Source organism: Bombina bombina, chromosome 3, assembly GCF_027579735.1.
Source record: "Bombina bombina isolate aBomBom1 chromosome 3, aBomBom1.pri, whole genome shotgun sequence".
NCBI classification, from domain to species: Eukaryota; Metazoa; Chordata; class Amphibia; order Anura; family Bombinatoridae; genus Bombina; species Bombina bombina.
The window spans coordinates 1,220,662,474-1,220,684,476 of record NC_069501.1 but is presented as its reverse complement, the minus strand read 5'-3'; the positions used below and the strand labels follow the sequence as shown (position 1 = coordinate 1,220,684,476).

The window sequence follows — 22,003 nt, the reverse complement described above, 5'->3', positions numbered from 1 at the left end:
TTATTTAGGGCAGAGCTTTCCAAACTTTTCATATTGGTGACACACTTTTTAGACCTACATCATTTCGTGACACAGTAAATCAGTTGTACTAGCAAAAAGGAGGTTAAACTAAATTGTTTTAAGAGATACAGACACATACATAAATTATATAACTAAATGTATTTACAAGTAACAGTATGTATGTGCAAGAATTAAAAAAAAGTTTTTAATAACTACACCAATAGCTACTTACTATTTTAATGGGATGTATGAGGTTGATGGGATGAACACAATTTCTGAATATTTGGTGGAATATTAGATAAAGACGCATTTTATCATCAAGCATTTTTAAGCTTCCACTTCCTATCCATATATCAAGAGCAGGAGCAGCAATGCACGACTGGAGCTAGCTGCAAAAAAAATCCTGACTTCTGACTTCAGCTCAGTGTTTAAGCTGCCACCCTCAGAGCTCGGTGAGTCCAATTGACTACTGCCCACGCTGAAAAAACACTGCTGTCCCACTCACTGACTACACATGCAGTCACGAGCCAATAAGGAGGCTACACGTGCAGTCAGGAGCCAATGTGCCGCCAAAGCCGCCAATTGGAATAGTTTCAGTTCCCACTGAGCTGCGCAAATAGGTTAAGATGATCTGTGACCCCCTAGGTATCAATAACGTGTCAACCATGTGATATGCGTAGCAGGCAGGCGGAAAGTCAGAAACCCCAAAAAAAAATTTTAAAAATTTGTGCTGAAGCAGGGACACACCTACACACTGCTGCCGACACACTAGTGTGTCCCGACACACAGTTTGGAAAGCACTGATTTAGGGACATAAAGTGCAGTCATCTTTATGTCTTACCTTAGATTAAGCTGCAAATAGGCTACTGCACCCTTTCTATATTGTGCAGCAGGAACAGTAAAAAAGTTATTTTAAAATGAATAGTGTTTTTGGCCACTTTGAAATGGCTGCCAAGCTCCACCCACTGATAACATCATGATCTGGGCTGCATCTATGCACTCTGCTGAATAGCATTGACAGTCTGTTAAATCCAACTAGTGAGTCTTTTGTAACTAGTGCAGTCTTAAATGCAGCCTAGATCATGATGTCATCAATGGCAGCCATTTTAAAGTGGCCAGAAACGACCTTTATTTTAAAATAACTTTTTTTTTTACTGTTCCTGCTGCATGATTTAGAAAGGGTGCAGGAAGCGATTTGCAGCTTAATCTAAGATAAAACTTTAAGATGACTAAGGTGTAGACGGTCCCTTTAATTACTAGACTTGTGCAGCACTGAATAAAAAGTATTGGACGAATCCTGCGGAGCGAGTATTCTGGAACTTAAGGGGTTTTTACGAGTATTTGTGTGTTGCACTATTCGGTATTTGTTTCCTTTAAAACGAAACAAATACTGAATTTACATTGGTTTTCTTTAAAACAAATGTAAATGTTTTTACTGTAGGTGAAAAAGTATCCCCTGCAGTTTTATATTTACCTATAGTGTGCTGGGGGTGCCGTGCTAATACCAACCCTTCTTCAGAGCCCTGGGCCGTACTAATAGGAGGCTTAGTGCACATGAAGAAGGGTCAGGATTAGCGCTGCTCCCCAGCTCGCTATTAGGTAAGTATTTAACCTTTAAAGGTCATTTAAAGAAAAACAATGTATTCTAATGAATTTAGTTAGTACATTTTCGTTTTCTTTAACTTTGGCTGCTAAGCCATTTCCCACCTGGGTGCTAAGCTGTATTTGAGCTTTTTTTTTTTTTCTTCTTTTTTTTTTAAATATATTTTTTACTTTTTTTCCCAGATCCCCAGGACTTATACCGTTGGAAAGGTTAGTCTTGGGGGTCTGTAGTTGTTTAGATGCCTGAGATACAGGCTTCTAAGCAGCATGCCCCCAATTTTCTATATTGTCCATTGTTAATTTTAAATAAAGTTGCGCAGTGACGTCATTGCGAGTGACGTCACCGCACAAAATCGTGAAGCCCCGACGATGCCTCTCACTATTCAGGCCAGATCACCGGGGTTGGGAGTAGGTGGGAGCCCCCAGATTGCCCTCAAGGTGGGTGAGTGCTAGCGACGGCTCTGAGCCGTCGTCAGCACCTGACTGGGACAATTTGCGACGGCTCAGAGCCGTCGTTAGCACTCATAGGGTTAAATTTAGTTAGTGCATTTGTTCTGATATTAGTTTTATTATGAATATGCATTTGTAACAAAAACAAAATGCACAAGCCTATTAATCAATCTGATGGATTGACCTTTAAAATGTTTATACTGGAGTTGCCTTATTTATTTTAAAAACAAATATTTATGAATTTTTAATTTTAGCAAGGCTTTTTATTTGCATGTAATCTGCTGCTTGCCCACCAGGTAGTTTTTTTTATGCTTGTGATGTTTCTCACTGTCACCCAATCATTACCTTTGCCTCACGGCTCGCTATTCTCACTGTGGAGTCTTATAACTTCTATGCAAGCGTGATTGTTTTGAGTTATTTAGTATTGCTGCCAATACATTACATAAAGTCGCTGATTTCAAGATGTACAAATGCACGAATCATCGATTTGCAAAATATAACAGGAACGCCAATTCACTACTACGTATAGAGCTGGTGGGACCGCTCCTCTATACTTCACTACTCTACAGAAATGGAACTTCAAGGGGTGTAGGGAACTACTATTATTACATTGTTTTGTTTAAGAAAGAAAACAGCAATTTACTTTGTAGCAAGATTTAGAATATAATGGTACATTTTTATGTTTAACCCCTTAATGACCGCAGCACTTTTCCATTTTCTGTCCGTTTGGGACCAAGGCTATTTTTACATTTTTGCGGTGTTTGTGTTTAGCTGTAATTTTCCTCTTACTCCTTTACTGTACCCACACATATTATATACCGTTTTTCTCGCCATTAAATGGACTTTCTAAAGATACCATTATTTTCATCATATCTTATAATTTACTATAAAAAAATTATAAAATATGAGGAAAAATTGAAAAAAAACCCACTTTTTCTAACTTTGACCCCCAAAATCTGTTACATTTCTACAACCACCAAAAAACACCCATGCTAAATAGTTTCTAAATTTTGTCCTGAGTTTAGAAATACCCAATGTTTACATGTTCTTTACTTTTTTTGCAAGTTATAGGGCCATAAATACAAGTAGCACTTTGCTATTTCCAAACCATTTTTTTTCAAAATTAGCGCTAGTTACATTAGAACACTAATATCTTTCAGGAATACCTGAATATCCCTTGACATGTATATATTTTTTTTTAGTAGACAACCCAAAGTATTGATCTAGGCCCATTTTGGTATATTTCATGCCACCATTTCACCGCCAAATGCGATCAAATAAAACAAATCGTTCACTTTTTCACAAATTTTTTCACAAACTTTAGGTTTCTCACTGAAATTATTTACAAACAGCTTGTTCAATTATGGCACAAATGGTTGTAAATTTTTCTCTGGGATCCCCTTTGTTCAGAAATAGCAGACTTATATGGCTTTGGTGTTGCTTTTTGGTAATTAGAATGCCACTAAATGCCACTGCGCACCACACGTGTATTATGCCCAGCAGTGAAGGGGTTAATTAGGGAGCATGTAGGGAGCTTTTTGGGGTAATTTTAGCTTTAGTTTAGTGTAGTAGACAACCCCAAGTATTGATCTAGGCCCATTTTGGTATATTTCATGCCACCATTTCACCGCCAAATGCGATCAAATTAAAAAAAAACGTAAAATGTTTCACAATTTTAGGTTTCTCACTGAAATCATTTACAAACAGCTTGTGCAGTTATGGCACAAATGGTGGTAAATGCTTCTCTGGGATCCCCTTTGTTCAGAAATAGCAGACATATATGGCTTTGGCGTTGCTTTTTGGTATTTAGAAGGCCGCTAAATGCCGCTGCGCATCACACGTGTATTATGGCTAGCATTGAAGGGGTTAATTAGGTAGCTTGCAGGGTTAATATTAGATTTAGTGTAGAGCTCAGCCTCCCACCTGAAACATCAGACCCCCTGATCCCTCCCAAACAGCTCTCTTCCCTCCCCCACCCCACAATTGTCCCCGCCATCTTAAGTACTGGCAGAAAGTCTGCCAGTACTAAAATAAAAGCTATATATATTTATTTTATTTTTTTTAAAAAGCATATTTACATATGCTGCTGTGTACGATCCCCCCTTAGCCCCCAACCTCACTGATCCCCCCCAAACAGCTCTATAACCCTCCCACTTTAACTTGATAGGCGCCATCTTGGGTACTGGCAGCTGTCTGCCAGTACCCAGTTTAGAAGAAAAAATGTCTTTATTTTTCATTTTGTAAGCATTTCTGTAGTGTAGCTTCCCCCCACACAAAACCAACCCCCCACCCCTCCACGATCTCTTTTTGTGCTTTTGCACAAACAAGATTAGGCCAATTATTACTTAAAAAATTTTCCGTAGTGTAGCGGTTCCCACCCGCTCCCGCCCTGTGCACGCGCCCGCCCGCCACCCTCCGTGCACGCCAGCGCGTCCGTGCGCGCCCCCGGCGGTGCCGCCCCCGATCCCACCCCCCGTGACTTAACACAGCACACCGATGGCCGCCCACCCGCCTCCCAAGTCAGCTCCCACCCACCAACGATACCGGCCATCGATGTCCGGTGCAGAGAGGGCCACAGAGTGGCTCTCTCTGCATCGGATGGCCATGTATGGTTATTGCAGGATGCCTCCATATCGAGGCATCACTGCAATAACCGGAAAGCAGCTGGAAGCGAGCAGGATCGCTTCCAGCTGCTTTCCACACCGAGGACGTGCAGGGTACGTCCTCAGGCATTAACTGCCTTTTTTTTGAGGACGTACCCTGCACGTCCTCGGTCATTAAGGGGTTAAAGGGACACTCAAGTCAAAATTAAACTTTCATGATTCAGACAGGGCATGCAATTTTAAACAACTTTCCAATTTACTTCTGTTATCAAATCTGCTTTGTTCTCTTGCTATCTTTTATTAATAGAGTAAAACTAGGCAACCTCATTAGAGCTCAGGAGTGTGCACGTGTCTTTAATACTCTATGGCAGTGCTTTGCAACATTATTTGTAGCTTTGTTATACAATGTTACAAAACACTGCTGCCGTAGAGTGCTAAAGACACGTGCACACTCCTGAGCTCTGAACTCTTCAATAAAAGATACCAGAAGAACAAAGCACATTTGATAACCGAAGTAAATTGGAAAGTTGTCTAAAATTGCATGCTCTATCTAATATATTAATACACTTTTTACCTCTGTGATTACCTTGTATCAAAGCCTCTGCAGACTCCCCCCTTATCTCAGTTCATTTGACAGACTTGCATTTTAGCCAGTCAGTGCTGACTCATAAATAACTCCACATGAGTGAGCACAATGATATCTTTGTGGAACGCATGAACTAGTGCTGCCTAGCTTTGAAAAACTGTCAAAATGTACTGAGATAAGAGGTGGCCTTCAAGGGCTTAGAAATTAAGCATATGAGCCTACCTAGATTTAGCTTTCAACAAAGAATACCATGAGAACAAAGCAAATTTGATGATAAAAGTAAATTGGAAAGTTGCATTCCCTATCTGAATCAAGAAAATTGAATTTTGACTAGACTGTCCCTTTAAGGTTTTGTGCTCCACTGGTTTACACTAGACTATTAATTGTTTTTTTAAGTCTATGTCAGAGCAGCAATGTTCTACTGTGAGCTAGATGAACACATTGGGTGAACCAATGTCAGTAGGCATATGTGTTGAGCGGCCAATCACTACTACAAAGAACCGTTACAAAAACAAGACTGCTTTAGCTTGGCGCCACTTGCATGCGCTAACAGGGGTGCTTATTGGTAAATATGCTGCTGCACTTTGTTTTTACATTGCAATGCATGTCCTTTTTATTGTATGAATGGGAATCAGCAAGTCACGGTCTCAAAGAACTGAAATGTTTACAAAATACTTGACATTGACAATAGGGAAATTGTCATGACTTTGTTATTTTGCTGCTGAATTAGCTCTTCTTCGTTTTATTTGGTTAATCAAAAAATGTAAAGAATGTTTAGCATTAAAGGGACATTAACTTTTAAAAAAAGAGTAAATTTAATGCAAATGAACAAGCACTATTTAAACATGTTTAGAGATAGCTTTAACGGCAAAAGTGTGTTGTTTATTTTAGTTGTGCAAGACTGACCCCCTGGCTGTAAAAAGGACACTGCAGTCTAAAATGTTCTCCTCTTTTACTGTGTTCCCAATGGTCCATTTTACCTGCTGTAGTGTGTTTATTTTGTAAACACTACTTTACCTTTTTTATTTAAAATAGCTGCTTTTGCCTTTAGAAACCATCACCTATAATGAAAATGTATAACAAACGCATTCTCTGTTGAAAAGCTATGTAATCAGGAGACCTAAATCACAAAACTCGAAGTGCGTTGTGCATATTTAAAGGAAAAGGGATTCTACACAGAATTGTTATTGTTTAAAAAGATAGATAATCCCTTTATTACCCATTACCCAGTTTAGCATAGCCAACACTGTTATATTAACACTTTTTACCTCTGATTACCTTGCATCTAAGCCTCTGCAAACTGCCCCCTTATCTCAGTTCTTTTGACAGACTTACATTTTAGCCAATTTGTGCTGACTCTTAGGTAATTCAATGTGTGTGAGCACAATGTTATCTATATGGCACACATGAACGAACGCCCCCTACTTTTGAAAAAATGTCCAAATACATTCAGATAAGAGGCGCCTTTAAGGGCTTACAATTTTTCATATGAGCCTACCTAGGTTTAGCTTTCAACAAAGAATACCAAGAGAACAAAGCAAATTGATTATAAAAGTAAATTGTAAAGTTGATTAAAATTACATGCCCTATCTGAATCATGATAGTTTATTTTTGAATAGACTGTCCATTAACATTCCTATGTTCTTCACATAGAAAAAATGTATTTTATTATTATATTTCTATATATATATGATCAAATGTAAAATATATATCTCTAGGAATAGCTATACAGGTATAGATACATATATAGAGATATAGATAAAATAAAATTGTCTTGTATATAAACTACATTGGAATGGGAAATATTAATAACTTCTGTCGGGTTAGTGTGCAAGTGATGCGTTAGTTTTTTTTTCTCCTATGCTTTCCATTGAAGTCTATGAGGAGAAAAAGTTAGCGTGGTTGCGATATCCGAAGTCTGGAAGTTAGCGTGCGCAAAAATATTACTTCTGGCGATGATTACGCTTGAGTGGGAGTGCTAAATATTGCTCCCCGTGTAATCTAGCCTTAAATAATCTATTTTACAAATACTAATGTAATACATTTTAAAATCCCCTCAGATGCAACAAAGAAAAAATATTTTCTATTTAAAGGGACGTTAAACCTTGAGCTTGCCTGTAGTATAAAATGTTTTCATTTGCAATATACTTATAATTTATTTTGTCCCTTTTCCTGTAGTTTAAATTATGGGCTTTCAGTTCCCCTGAGTTTCTATAAATAATGGATGTTGTAAATTACTTCTACTAGATATAAAAACCTGTTCTTTTTATCTCACATCCCCTGCTGAGGATATTTAGTAACTATTATAAATAAGCTGATAAATTGGATATAAACCTCAAATCTCTTCTTTCAGGATTCAGATAGAGCATGCAATTTAAAAAAAACTTTTTAGTTTACTTCTATTATTAATTCTTTTTTTGTTCTCTTGCTATCTTTTGTTGAAAAACAGGGACGTATGCTTAGGAGCCGGCCCATTTCTGGAGCGCTATATGGCAGCAGCTTTACAAGAATGTTACCCATTTGCAGGAGCACCAGATAACAGAACTATTTTCTGCCCGGTAGTGCTCCAGATGCCTAAAATGGTAAAAGTAAGTGAGCGCTAAATGCTGAAAAGGCTAGACAGAGTTCTGTGTTAATGGGTAAATATGAACAAATTTATTACAACAATATTTTAAAATAATATTTAGTAAAAACACAATGATTCAGTAAAATATAATTAAAATGAAATCCTCCTAAAATCTACATGGATCCATGAGAAACATATAAAATCAAAATCTACGTCCTAAGCTGTAGTGGGAATATGACATAGGATAATCGCAACTGTAAAAACCAAAATCCAATCTGATGTGGAAAAATACTCAGATAAATCCGAAAAAACATAAAAAGTGGAAAATACAAATTCGTGGAAGCAAAAAATAAAAATAAATACAAAAAATGAAAAAGTGAAAAAATGAAAGGTGTGGAAGTAATGAATCGATTAAAAAATATATCAATATTGCAGTGAAAAAATATATAGTAGTTAAAATGTATTAACAATGGAAGAACGAGGTGGTCCAAAATATCTTCTGAACCTGTAAATAAATGAAGAAAATAATAGTGCAATAACGTCTAAACACTATAAAAAATAAAAAATAGATATAGTCTTGATAAAGGCCCAGTTAGGCCGAAACGCGTTGACATACTGGTGAGCTCATTTCCAATTATTTTTTATAGTGTTTTTTATAGTGTTTAGACGTTATTGCACTATTATTTTCTTCATTTAGTTACAGGTTCAGAAGATATTTTGGACCACTTCGTTCTTCCATTGTTTATACATTTTAACTACTATATATTTTTTCACTATATATATTTTTTTTCACTGCAATATTGATATATTTTTGAATCGATTCATTACTTCCACACTTTTCATTTTTTCACTTTTTCATTTTTTGTATTTATTTTTATTTTGATTTTTTGCTTCCACGAATTTGTTTTCCACTTTTTATGTTTTTTCGGATTTATCTGAGTATTTTTCCACATCAGATTGGATTTTGGTTTTTACAGTTTTAGCACCACTGTAAATCTGCTCCATTGTCAAACCAAGGAATATCCAATTTCACATATAACATCACTGGACATATAAGTTTCTTTACTTCATCTTATTTGGACATTACACATTTATGCACTACACTTTTTCACCTTCTCATTTTCTCATTGTTTCAAGTTCATCCATTTATTTAACTGTTTGTTGATTTTATGCACCTATTTTATGTATGCACCTGGTAACTTATTGTATACACCGTATTTTTTGTACACTGTCCCAGTTTTTTGTACACTGTCATAATTATTTGTACACTGTTACATATTTCTCCAACATAGGTGTGTCCGGTCCACGGCGTCATCCTTACTTGTGGGATATTCTCTTCCCCAACAGGAAATGGCAAAGAGCCCAGCAAAGCTGGTCACATGATCCCCCCTAGGCTCCGCCTTCCCCAGTCATTCTCTTTGCCGTTGTACAGGCAACATCTCCACGGAGATGGCTTAGAGTTTTTTGGTGTTTACCTCTCTCTCTTTCTGGCTTAAAAGCATTATCCGATTGGCTTATGAGACTGCCGGACGGCAGCCTCCTGAAAGAATCACAGCTCACTCCACTAGGGCTGTGGCTTCCACTTGGGCCTTCAAGAACGAGGCTTCTGTTGATCAGATATGTAAGGCAGCGACTTGGTCTTCACTGCACACTTTTACCAAATTCTACAAATTTGATACTTTTGCTTCATCTGAGGCTATTTTTGGGAGAAAGGTTTTGCAAGCCGTGGTGCCTTCCATCTAGGTGACCTGATTTGTTCCCTCCCATCATCCGTGTCCTAAAGCTTTGGTATTGGTTCCCACAAGTAAGGATGACGCCGTGGACCGGACACACCTATGTTGGAGAAAACAGAATTTATGCTTACCTGATAAATTACTTTCTCCAACGGTGTGTCCGGTCCACGGCCCGCCCTGGTTTTTAATCAGGTCTGATGATTTATTTTCTCTAACTACAGTCACCACGGTATCATATGATTTCTCCTATGCATATTCCTCCTTTACGTCGGTCGAATGACTGGGGAAGGCGGAGCCTAGGGGGGATCATGTGACCAGCTTTGCTGGGCTCTTTGCCATTTCCTGTTGGGGAAGAGAATATCCCACAAGTAAGGATGACGCCGTGGACCGGACACACCGTTGGAGAAAGTAATTTATCAGGTAAGCATAAATTCTGTTTTTGTCTGTACACTTACCAGGACCCATCTGCTAAACCACTATAACTGTTACCACCTTATCAGTAGTCACAATCTCCCTGATTATCCTATGTCATATTCCCACTACAGCTTAGGACGTAGATTTTGATTTTATATGTTTCTCATGGATCCATGAAGATTTTAGGAGGATTTCATTTTAATTATATTTTACTGAATCATTGTGTTTTTACTAAATATTATTTTAAAATATTGTTGTAATAAATTTGTTAACACAGAACTCTGTCTAGCCTGTTCAGCTTTTAGCGCTCACTTACTTTTACCATTTTAGTCTAATCCCAAGTCCACTAGGGGGCTCCTGTTAGTGAGCATAAGGCTTCCTATTACTAGCGCTCGGTATACTAATCAAAATTCTCTCTGAGTGCTCCAGATGCCTACCTAGGTATCTCTTCAACACAGGAGGATATCATGGGAACAAAGCAAATTTGATACTAGAAGTAAATTGGAATTTATTTATTTTTAAACGGTCTGCTCTGAATCTAAAAAGATTTTTTGTGTTTCATATCCCTTTAAATATATCATTATATCTAGCCTTTATTTACTGTCCCTTTAACATTCAAGGTTGAAATTGCAAAAATACTGCAAATATGCTCTTGCACTGCAGAATAACATTACAAAGCTTTAAGGGACGTTATACGCTAAACGTTCTACCGTGTGCATATGAATGAGCATCATTAATGTATTTCAAAAATTGTTAAAGGGACACTAAACCCACATTTTTTCTTTTGTGATTCAGATAGAGCCTGCAATTTTAAGCAACTTTATAATTTACTCCTATTATCAATTTTTCTTTGTTCTCTTTCTATCTTTATTTGAAAAGCAAGAATGTAAGTTTAGATGCCGGCTCATTTTTGGTTAACAACCTGGGTTGTTCTTGCTGATTGGTGGATAAATTCACCCACCAGTAAACAAATGCTGTCCAGGGTCTGAACCAAAAATTGCCTGGCTCCTTAGCTTACATGCCTTTTTTCAAAAAAAGATAGCAAGAGAACAAATAAAAATTGGTAATAGGAGTAAATTAGAAAGTTGCTTAAAATTGCATGCTCTATCTGAATCACAAAAGAAACCATGTGGGTTCAGTGTCCCTTTAAGTAAAAGCTTTTTAAGTTGGAATTTATAGCGCAGTATTAGTTTTGTATCTCCAACTAGTCCTCATTGGCCGATACAGAGAGTTGCCTCTTGTTAAGAACATGAGATGTTGGGGGTTTTTTTGTTGTTGTTTTGTTTTTAAATGAAATGCATTTTTAAATCTCTTTTAAATTAAACAAAAACATTTCGATTACATAGTCTCTCTTCATTTTCTTTTTTTTCCTGATTTAAATGCCTGATAACTAGATATTGTCTTCTGTGGTTCTTAGGGTTTTGATGCTCACAGTCTACTTGTATTTATTTACAGATTAACCGGATGTTACGAAGCTCTGGATGGCGGTAATACAGCTGACGCACTGGTGGATTTTACTGGCGGTGTCTGTGAACCAATAGATCTTTCTGAAGGAGGTTTGGCCAACGATGTAGAGAAAAGAAATGATCTGTTTGAAAGAATCCTGAAAGTTCATAACAGAGGTGGTCTCATCAGCTGTTCTATTAAGGTTTGTAAATAAAAAAGTGGCACAATTCAGGGACAAACCACCTGAATGAAAAGTCTAAACCGTACGTATAAAGAAATTGTTTAAAGGGACACTGAACCCAAATTTTTTCTTTCATGATTCTATTCAGATAGAGCATGACATTGTAAGCAACTTTCTAATTTACTCCTATTATCAATTTTTCTTCTTGCTATCTTTATTTTAAAAGCCGGAATGTAAATCTTAGCAGCCAGCCCATTTTAGGTTCAGCACCATGGATAGCGCTTGCTTATTGGAGGCTGACATTTACCCACCAATAAACAAGCATAACCCAGGTTCTCAACCAAAAATGGGCCGGCTCCTATGCATCACATTCCTGCTTTTTAACTAAAGATAGCAAGAGAAAAAATTGATAATAGGAGTAAATTAGAAAGTTGCGTAAAATTGCTGCTCTCTCTGAATCATGAAAGAAAAAATGTTGGGTTTAGTGTCCCTTTAATCTAGCAGCTATACTCCTAAAAGTGGTAACAAAGCAGACAATGACCTCAGTAGGACTAGACTTGCAACCAGGAAGTGTTGGATGTAATTGATAGATACAGCCAGGAGTCTGTCTGACAGTTATATTTTTTTATTAAAACACAAACACATTTCAGGTGACTGAATCCTAAATATAATTTGTTAATTATTTTCTTTGCATAGTGTTACTTTGTTAGTGTCATTTTAAAGGGACATTCCAGGTTAAAAATGTAATGCACATAGATGAATTACATATTTGAATAGAAACATATTTGCCATATACATGTATTCGCAAAAATGCTTCTAGTCAAAGTTATCACTGTTTTAATCTTAATATTTTTCTCCGCACGTGAATGTGAAGCATAGCGAGATATTCTCAGTGCACCAGCATTTTAAATATTGCAGCTGCTCAGAGCACCAGTGGGCTTGTATTATGTCGGCAATTAACAAATTGAGTTATTACCAGATGGTAAAAGCACCTCAGGCAGAGCAATGCTGGTGCACGGTGCATACTTAAATACACTTTTGAAACAGCTATAGCTTTTATTAAAAGCATTTTTGCTAAAACATGTATATGACAAAAATGATTCTATTCAAAACTGAAATGCATCCATGTGGATTCAGGTTTTAGCTGGAATGTCCCTTTAAGTTTACTCCTTAAAAGGACATTCTAATATAACAATTACACACACTAATTCTTTATTGTACAGTGTACGAGCTCTGGATGGAAAAGGCAAGCATGTATTAAAAAACAAACAGATAAAGGTACACAATTACAAGTTTGCAAATTAGTTCTTAAACAATAAATACACAGGTAATTAAATGTTTTATTTTGTAGATTAACAAAAATGCCATAATGTTAATTTTTAATTCATTTTGCTTGAATCTCCTGTAAGTTTAAATTATTCACGTCTCTGATTCTGGTTCCTGCAGCATTCTACATAATTGATTGATCAGTGCAGGAGTATACTTCTTGCTGTCCATAACTGGCCATTGCAATGGAGATAAGATAAAAATGTGCAAGAGTTTTAAGGGTTTTGTCACTGTACTGCAAAACAATGCAACTTTTGCAATCATAATGACATTTCAAATACTGTAGCAATGCACTGCTTACTTGTGCATATATACTATAGATTTATAAACATGATTTTAAAGTCCATTTAATATTTCCTCATCGAAAATTGACGACAAAGAACTGGCCACAATCTGTAGATTGGATAGATGTACGTTAACCGCTAAAAGTTAACTTGTATAAATAAAAACAACATCATTATAATTCCTAATACTGATCTATTTATAAAACAAACATTTTTCACTGCTCATCTTATTTTAACTCATATTTAGGCAACCTCTGATTCTGAGATGGAAGCGCGTCTGGCCTGCGGTCTGGTAAAGGGACACGCTTACGCAGTGACGGATGTGCGGAAAGTTCGTCTAGGCACTGGATTGATGGCCTTCTTCAAGTCCGAGAAACTAGATATGATCCGTATGCGGAATCCCTGGGGGGAGAGGGAGTGGAATGGACCCTGGAGTGATAGGTACGACCTCTTGTGTTATTGAGATGGTGTACCTCACTTCTACAGATCCCTAGAGCTCTGGGTGATGGAAGCAGCAGAGATGGAAAAATCGTCATGATGTCCTACACTTAACCACAGTAAAACTGTATGAGATCATATATTGTTAGTAAAGCTTATCATAGACTGGAACAACTGATAGATCAATAAATGGTTATGAAACTATAATTATGCTGCATTTAGATGGGAACTGCAAAGTGTGCCTGAAACATATTCACCAATCAGTACAGAGACTCCTTTGCATTTAATGAAACTGTTATTCTTATCCATGTAAATAGATACATCATGTGATCTGCTGGACTTTATTAAAGTGAAGGTCAATTTTCATCAATGAGTGCCCGGTTTTTAAAAATATTTTTAAAAACAGGGGCACTTTCATTGATGAAAATTTACATTGCACTGGATTTGAAGAAATACTTACCTTTTTACTTCTGCAAAACCGGATCGCCAATCTCAGCCTCAGTTCCTCTGTACTGACGTCAGAAATGACAAAACCGGCTTCCTCCAATCATGGCTTGCACCCCAGAGCGTCCAGGCTGTGATTGGAGGAAGCCAGTTTCGTCATAGCTGTGGTCAACAGCAGGAAGAAGGAGGGGGATCGTCGATCTGGCTTTGCAGAAGTAAAAGGTAAGTATTTCTTCAAATCCAGTGCAATGTTAATTTTCATCAATGAAAGTGCCCCTGTTTTTAAAAGTATGAAAATTGACCTTCACTTTAAGGACATTGTGTGTGACTAAAACTTATATGCACTTTATTCTTAAGTGTAGTCAAACTTGGAAATGTTGTAAAGGTAGTGACACACACATACATTGAAACACACACTCACGCATAAGGATTCACATATAGACACTCAAAGAAACACACAAAAACACTCAGACATTCAAACAGACACTCAGCCCTTGTTTCCATTGACCTGACAAGTAATGAGGTAGACTACAGTTTTGTCAAAAAAGGAGATTTAGAAAACAAAATATGGAGTTCTGATTATCTTTTTGTCTTTTTGACAACACCATTCAGTGGCTGAAAGGAAGGGCCCTGAACTGCCCAAACAATTTAAAGGTTAAATGGTGGATTGGTGACTTTCCAGAAAGGTCTCATTAGTCTCAAAGTCTGTAGGAATATGTGAATAATTAGTAGTGAGGTCAAAACGCCCTAAAATGGAAGACAATGGACACACACACACACACTTGCACATACATCCAACATACACCCGACAGAGACAGCCTCAGAAAACACACAAAGACATAAACACACACACATACAGAGACACCAACAGAAAACACACAAAGACATACACACACAGAGAGACAACCACATAAAACACACAAAGACATACATACACACATCCTCATTGAGACATCCACAGAAAACAGACATACACACACTTTCACAGAGACACCCACAGAAAATGCACAGACATACACACACCCTCACTGAGACGCCCACAGAAAACACAGACATAAGCACACACCCTCACAGAGACATCCACAGAAAACACACAGACATACATACACGCACCCTCACAGAGACACCCATAGAAATATCACAAAGACATACGCACACACCCTCACTGACATCCACAGAAAATGCATAAAGACATACACACCCACCCTCACAGAGAGGCCCACAGAAAAAAATACATACACACTTATAGAGACACAAACAAAAGCACAAAGACATAAACACAAGACACTCACAGGAGGTAACATGTCTGCACATTACATCCCCTAAATCAACATTGTGTGACATGCATGATAAAAAAAATTGCTGAAATTAAGAGATCACTTTTTAAAGAATTATATTTGTAAATGTGCAAACAAAAATATTTCTGTGAATTCAAAATTGCACATTAATGATCTGGGTAGATGGCTAGATGAAGAAAAGTACTTTTGAAAGGTTGACATGTGTTCCCCCCCCCCATTTTCCCCAACCAATAGCACCACTTCAAATATGGTGTACAAATGTTCCCATCTGTCAGCTGTACTTATGGATTTTGAAAATGCTGTACTCTATATGGTCTTGGTGGAACCATAAGCTGTGGTACGCAGTCTCATGCATGCCATTAGATCTGGTTAAATGCAGGAATTAGGCTTGTTTGTATGTATTTAAAAATTGTCAGCTGTAGTGTAAACTGAACAGTGTTAATTTAACCTGTCTCATTTCAAACACTGAGAAATCTTAGTCTGAGAGTATAACATTTTATGCAGACGTAAAATGCCTCCTTGCACCTGGAAAGTCCTTGCATAAAGGGGCAGTAAACTGGAATGTAAAATATGTTAATAATAAAAAAAAGCATGGCTTTAAATATAGAATTTCTACAGCATTGTCAAATAATCATAAATACACTGCTGCATATTGCTAAAAAAAAGTGTTTTTATTGACCCCTGGCCCCGCCATACAACTACTACCACAGTGAAGTTACAATCCGAAATTGCACAAAGAAATAAAAAACATTTACTAAGTAAGTCCTACCTCCTCAGCAAATGAAAGTGATCTGACGTCTGACTCAGGCACACACTGTACAAACAAAGTGCCAAGTCTGTCTCACACTGTGCATAGTGGTTTAGTGCACACTAGGAAATCCTCTCAAATGCTAATGCTTTACTCTTTGTAATGACATTTCCCACACTCAACAGCACTTGCCTCATGGGGCCCCTGGCCCATTGGGCCCCTGACAGGAGTCACCCCCTGATGGCGGCCCTGGATTTGGGGTCAATGCATCCCGTTGTCAGACTGTAGATTTGTTTTTTTGTGAGAGAGATGGTTATTTGGTTGCACTAATCTAATTTTACCACAAATTAACATATATATAGCTACTGAGAAACTAGCTCTAGACTTTAACTTTATAAACTTTAAATAATTATATACTGTATAATTTATACACTTTAAATTGTTATACTGTTAATTATAAATACAAACATAAGGTAACCACAGCAGCAAGTAATGGGTTAATGTTGATCTCATTTTCTTAATAACATTTCCCAGCCTACAGGATATTTAATACAGAATATGTAAAGTCAAAAAGTTCCAAATGCTGATTCTTTTCAATTTACAGTTCGGAAGAATGGCAGAAAGTCAGTAAGAGTGAGCGAGAGAAGTTGGGCGTGACTGTTGATGACGATGGCGAGTTTTGGTGAGTATTTTATTGGTTCTCTGTTTTCAGGAGATATTTGCAATCACCATAAAATTCTCCCGACTTCCTTCCTGTTCATACATTGAGTTTTCCATATTAGTCAAAGGTGAAGACATTTTGAAATGTAATTATCAGATCTAATGTTCCCATTTGTTATCTGTTATATTAGATTATGGGAAAGTTTAGCATTTGTAAAAATAAATAAATTAAATAATATCAAATGTTCAGCAAACGTTCAATATTCATTCAGAACCAATAAATGCTGTACACATTTGCTATATCTGACTAAATGAATGCAGATTAGGGCACATGGTAGTCATCCACACAATGCTTTAAGTGCGGTTGATGACCATGTGTCTTCATCCTAGGTGGTATTTTCATAGCGGATTGTTGCCCCCTTCACTTAAAGGGATATGAAACCCCAAAATGTTCTTCTGTGATTCAGAGTATACCATTTTTAAAAAGTTTTTCATTTACTTCTATTGTTATATTTCTTTCATACCCATGGTATTCATATCTAAGTAGGTATCTGGAGCATTACATGGCAGGAAATAGTGCTGCCATCTTGTGGTCTTGCAGTTCAGGTAATGTTTCTTGATTGGCTGACTAGATGTGACCAACTAGCTCCCAGTAGTGCATTGCTGCTCTTTGAACAAAGGATATCAAAAGAATGAGGCAAATTTGATAACTGGAGTAACTGAGAAAGTTGTTTATAACTGTGTGTTCTATCTGAATCTTGAAAGAAAAAAGGTGGATCTCATATCTCTTTTAAATTTGAGCAGCATCTAAAAACGCCAGCACAGATGTGGGAAATGGCTCAGCAGTTATGGGGTTAATAAATGTTTGTCCCTATCTCTAGTCAGAAGGTTTAGGAGTTATCACACAGATTATCTTTAATGTGCACAAGTGCTCTATGAACCAAAAATACGATGACAGTTCTTAATTCCCCTCATTTGTCTGGTACTATTTCAGGATGACATTTGAAGATTTCTGCAAATATTACACAGATATCATCATGTGCAGACTCATTAATACCTCGTATATAAGTATTCACAAAACCTGGGAGGAGTCTGTAGCTCGGGGGACCTGGACCAAACATGAAGACCCTCTAAAGAACCGTTCAGGAGGTTGTCTCAACTATAAGTCCACCTATCTACAAAATCCTCAGGTGAGAGAGTAATAGCCCAAAGACCTTGATATGGGGGGGGGGGGGGGTTTTACAATGTTTGTGGCAGGCTTTGTTTAGTTCACCACGTTAGCCATTTCATATCATAATGGTACACTCCAAAGAAGATTAACAGAAAGTGATCTCTTAAATTTTAAAAGGTATGACCAAACTCAATACTTCATTAATTTTGTGTTTGTTTTTTGGCAGCAAATTAATGTATACAAAACTCTTAACCCTCAATGCAGATAGCTATAAAGTGGGGTTAATTATTTTAATCTGGCATGAAAACCCAGCAGGAGTTATTAATTTTCTTCATAAACTGGGAGAGTCCACAGCTGCATTACTTTTGGGGAATTCAGAACCTGGCCACCAGGAGGAGACAGAGACACCCCAGCCAAAGGCTTAAATACCTCCCCCACTTTCCTCATCCCCCCAGTCATTCTTTGCCTTTCATCTCAGGAGGTTGGCAGAGAAGTGTTGGAAGATTTAAGATAGTCTCTTATGGAGGGTAGTACTCTTCGAAATGGGACTGGAGTTTTAAGTAATCCTGTCAGCCTTTCATTGAGAGCATGGATGAAAGTTAGAGTCTGGAGATGCAGGGAAAGTTTTTCTACAAAACCATCCAGACTACTGCTAACAGCTCCTAAGCAATCAGTGTTGACGAGTTTCACTGCCTGCTTTCTCTCTTTCATTTAAGTCCATGTTAGGAGCGCTGCTATAAGACTGTCACACTTGAGAGGCTCTGTTCTGTTCCACAGCATGGATCCTGGAGGTAAGATTGTTTTAAGTAATCCTGTCAGCCTCCCAGTGAGAGCATGGATGAAGGTTAGAGTCCAGAGATGCAGGGCAGAGTCTTTCTGCGAAACCATCCATACTCCTGTTAACAGCTCCTTATCAATCAGCGTTGATGAGTTTCACTGCCTGCTTTCTTCACTCAAGTCCATGTCAGAAACGAAGCTACTATCTGTCACACCTGAAGGGCCGTGTTCCTGTTCCACGGCATAGATTCTGGTAAGATTGTTTCATTTTACTTCGATGATGTCAATGTAATGTAAACGAAGAAGTCAGGGTCTCAGTGGGACTCCTATATCTTTTATGGAATCATGGGTTAATATCTCCTGAGGGGGAATATTGAACAGGGGGGACTTTAATCATGTTGGTTATGTGATTCTGTCTGCTAATGTGTAGTGAAAATTGGGCTTGTGACTATATCGGAATATAACGGCTTTTTTGTCAGGCTGCGCGGCCCTGGTGGCCTTGGCACACTTATTTCTGGCCTGCACGGTGTATCTTGTGACTAGGCGTGGTCACGTTCTGTTCTCTATGTCCTTATTCCTGACCGTGTGGTGACGGAGAGAATCTGTTGGCTAGTTGTCTGGGTCACAGTAGGTGGTGAGTGCCCTAGCCATTGGGGGTGTAAGGTGCCGTTTTTATTTTTTTTCTATCCATAATTATCTATCACCAAGTTATGGAGGATTCTGATTTTTTTGGAGACAGATGTCTCTGATTCAGATTCTGCTTCTTGCGAAGAGTATGAAATGGCCCGGGTAATCCATGCCCATCAGTTATGTTCCGAATGCCGCTTTAGAGTGCTCTCTTCTCCTGGAACAGGGAACTTTAGAGTCTGCCGAGCCATCCGCCCCTGGGGATCCCATATTCCGTGAGGCGCGTCCCCTAGAACCTTCCTTGGCTACGCAAGCAGGTGTCCCTAATGCCGTTACCCCTTCTCTGGAAGGTGGCTTGTTTCCTCTAGAGGTTACGGCACGGTTCCGCATGGCCATATCTATGGCATTGGCGCATTTACATCTTTCAGAGAGGGAGATGTTGCTGAGATACTGTCCGTGTTCTGCTAACCAGGGCTTGTCAGGCGTGGGATGGTCTGGGTCATGTCAGCCATCTGGGGAAGCGGTTTCCTCTGAAGCTTCAGGGGTCCAACTCTTGGGGCCGGGGTCCTCACTTGCCCTGGTGGAGGTAAGTCTTGCTTTTCGTTATAGATTGGCGCGCCTTTGTGTCCTGCTGCGGCATGTTTTGGCAGTGCTGCAGGATCCCAGTCCTAATCGGTTGGGGGATCCGCAGTCTTTTGTTCCAGGCAGCAAGCTGGGTTTGACGTGTTGGGATGCAGTTAATCTCCTTATTGTCTCCAATTTCCTTTTTTTGGGGGGTATCTTATTCCAGTTCTGAGTTTTGAAGGAATGGGGTCTCTAGCTGGTCCTGTTAGTGTACCCATTCTTCTTGGGGCGGTAACCTGCGGGTGCTGCCTTCTTTTTCTTTGATCCGGTTAGGATGTGTTTTCTTTCTATTGGAAGCTCATGTCTGTTATCATTTTTCCTTTGGGAAACATTTCTTCTCTGGAATTTGATACTGGCGATTTTGTGGTCGCTTGAGCACTTTCGCGGAAACTGCATGTTAAGGTTTCAGTACATTATGGCCTTAGTTTTGTCAATCCTATGGGATCTTGATTTTTCTGTGGCCTGGGTCAGTTTTAAATGCCCTATGTAGCAGGCTGGTCTTGGTCGGTCGCTAATCTCTGTTCCTTATGGCTTATATCATCCACGTGATGATGGTATCACTGGCTGCCTGGTTGGATGGTGAGTTTCTCGGATGAGGAGTTAGTTTCTCTTTGGGTTCTCATCAGATCGAAATATGCTTTTACTTTTTGCTAGAGTGTTCATGAAGTGGAACTTCCATGAGCTTCAATACATTTTTGAGGCTCTGCCCATGCAGGGCTACGTATGGAGAGGAGACCTTCAGTTTCCAGGTGACAAGCTGGTTTTCGTCTCTTCTTTTAAGGAGCATCAGACTAGGTGTTCCTTACAGCGAGTACCCGTTCACTGATGGGTTCCAAATAGTCTCTCCTAAATCGTGATTTGCAGGCGACCGAAGGATTGCACCTGGTTGTCCTGTTCCCATTTGTTGGGGAGGTGCCAGAATAGATCCTGCTAAGTATTGCTCTGGTTAATGTTCCTCATCTTCTCTTTAAAGTCTTCTTTGGAATTGTCCTTTTGGATCTGTTTTCCTTGATGACGGTGTGTCTTCCTTTGGGTTGAGACTGAATGGGCCCTTTTTGTCTCCTTACTTGGGGTTGGCCTTTGGGTTTTTCTACTTCTGGGATTCCATCTGCTCCCATGTTTTTGGAGTTTGCGGATTAGGGTGTTCACTTTTTACTGTTTTTGCCCCTGCTTAGACGTTTTTGGGTTTTTACCCATCTGGGGTTAGAATGTTAGTTAATTCGTTGTTCCTCAAACTGTAGGGACTTCCAGGAGAAGGATCCTGAGAGGATCTTGGAGACTATGGTCCTATTTTGAAACCAGAATATCTGGGGTTGAGCTCTGTTCTCTTGACGTTCCCTTAGCCTTTGGTCTTAGTGCTGTTGTCCCTAGTGCCTTAGGGTCAACCAGAGTGGCTATGTGGCTCTCATTATTGCCTAGCACCCTTTTTAATTCAGGAGTTGTTTCCTGTAGTGGGTGTCTTAAGCACTCTGTGTCTGGGACTCTTACGTGAGAGTTCAGTGTCCAAGGGGCCTTGGATATATCTGTGATGCATCGCCTGGGTTGCGAAGTCTACTCCGGAGGGGTAACCCAGTGGTTCCTCAGGTTGTAGTACGTTTTGTAATCCGGCTCCGAGTTCTGTGTGTCCGGGTTTATTTGTCCTGGTCCTGGTCCTTGTCTTTGACTGGACTTTTTGGAGTTCTGTTCCAGATCTCTTAGAGTGGTTTGGGATGGCCTTGTTCCCGGTTCCGGAACATATTCGGTTCCTACCGGCGCATATTTTTCTCTTCTTAGAGAATTAGTCTTCTACTGGACTGGCCGTAGTGGCCGGATGTTTCTGTCATTCGGTACTTGACCTGTTGAGTCTGCCTACAGCTTTACGCTCCAAGCCTGTGTGTGGGTGTGCTGTGCTAGTTTCGTTTTTCCTCCTTGGGGTGGATTTGGATGGTGTTCCACCATGGCTTAGTAGCGGTCTATGCTTCCTTGTGCAGTTTAATGCCTAGGGTTGGTGACTTGGGCCGCTAAATCCTCTGTTGCTGCAGGATG

At 38.9% G+C, this 22,003-nt stretch overlaps 1 protein-coding gene across 1 annotated transcript in view; it reads left to right on the top strand.

The window, feature by feature from the left end:
• The window catches only part of LOC128652670 (calpain-5), a 341,308-nt gene that overhangs the window by 265,385 nt on the left and 53,920 nt on the right, over window positions 1-22,003 (top strand). The window contains exons 5-8 of the mRNA XM_053705600.1: window positions 11,410-11,602; window positions 13,439-13,632; window positions 16,724-16,801; window positions 17,774-17,969. Of these exons, the coding sequence (XP_053561575.1) occupies window positions 11,410-11,602; window positions 13,439-13,632; window positions 16,724-16,801; window positions 17,774-17,969 (661 nt within the window). The remainder of the gene's footprint in view (window positions 1-11,409; window positions 11,603-13,438; window positions 13,633-16,723; window positions 16,802-17,773; window positions 17,970-22,003) is intronic.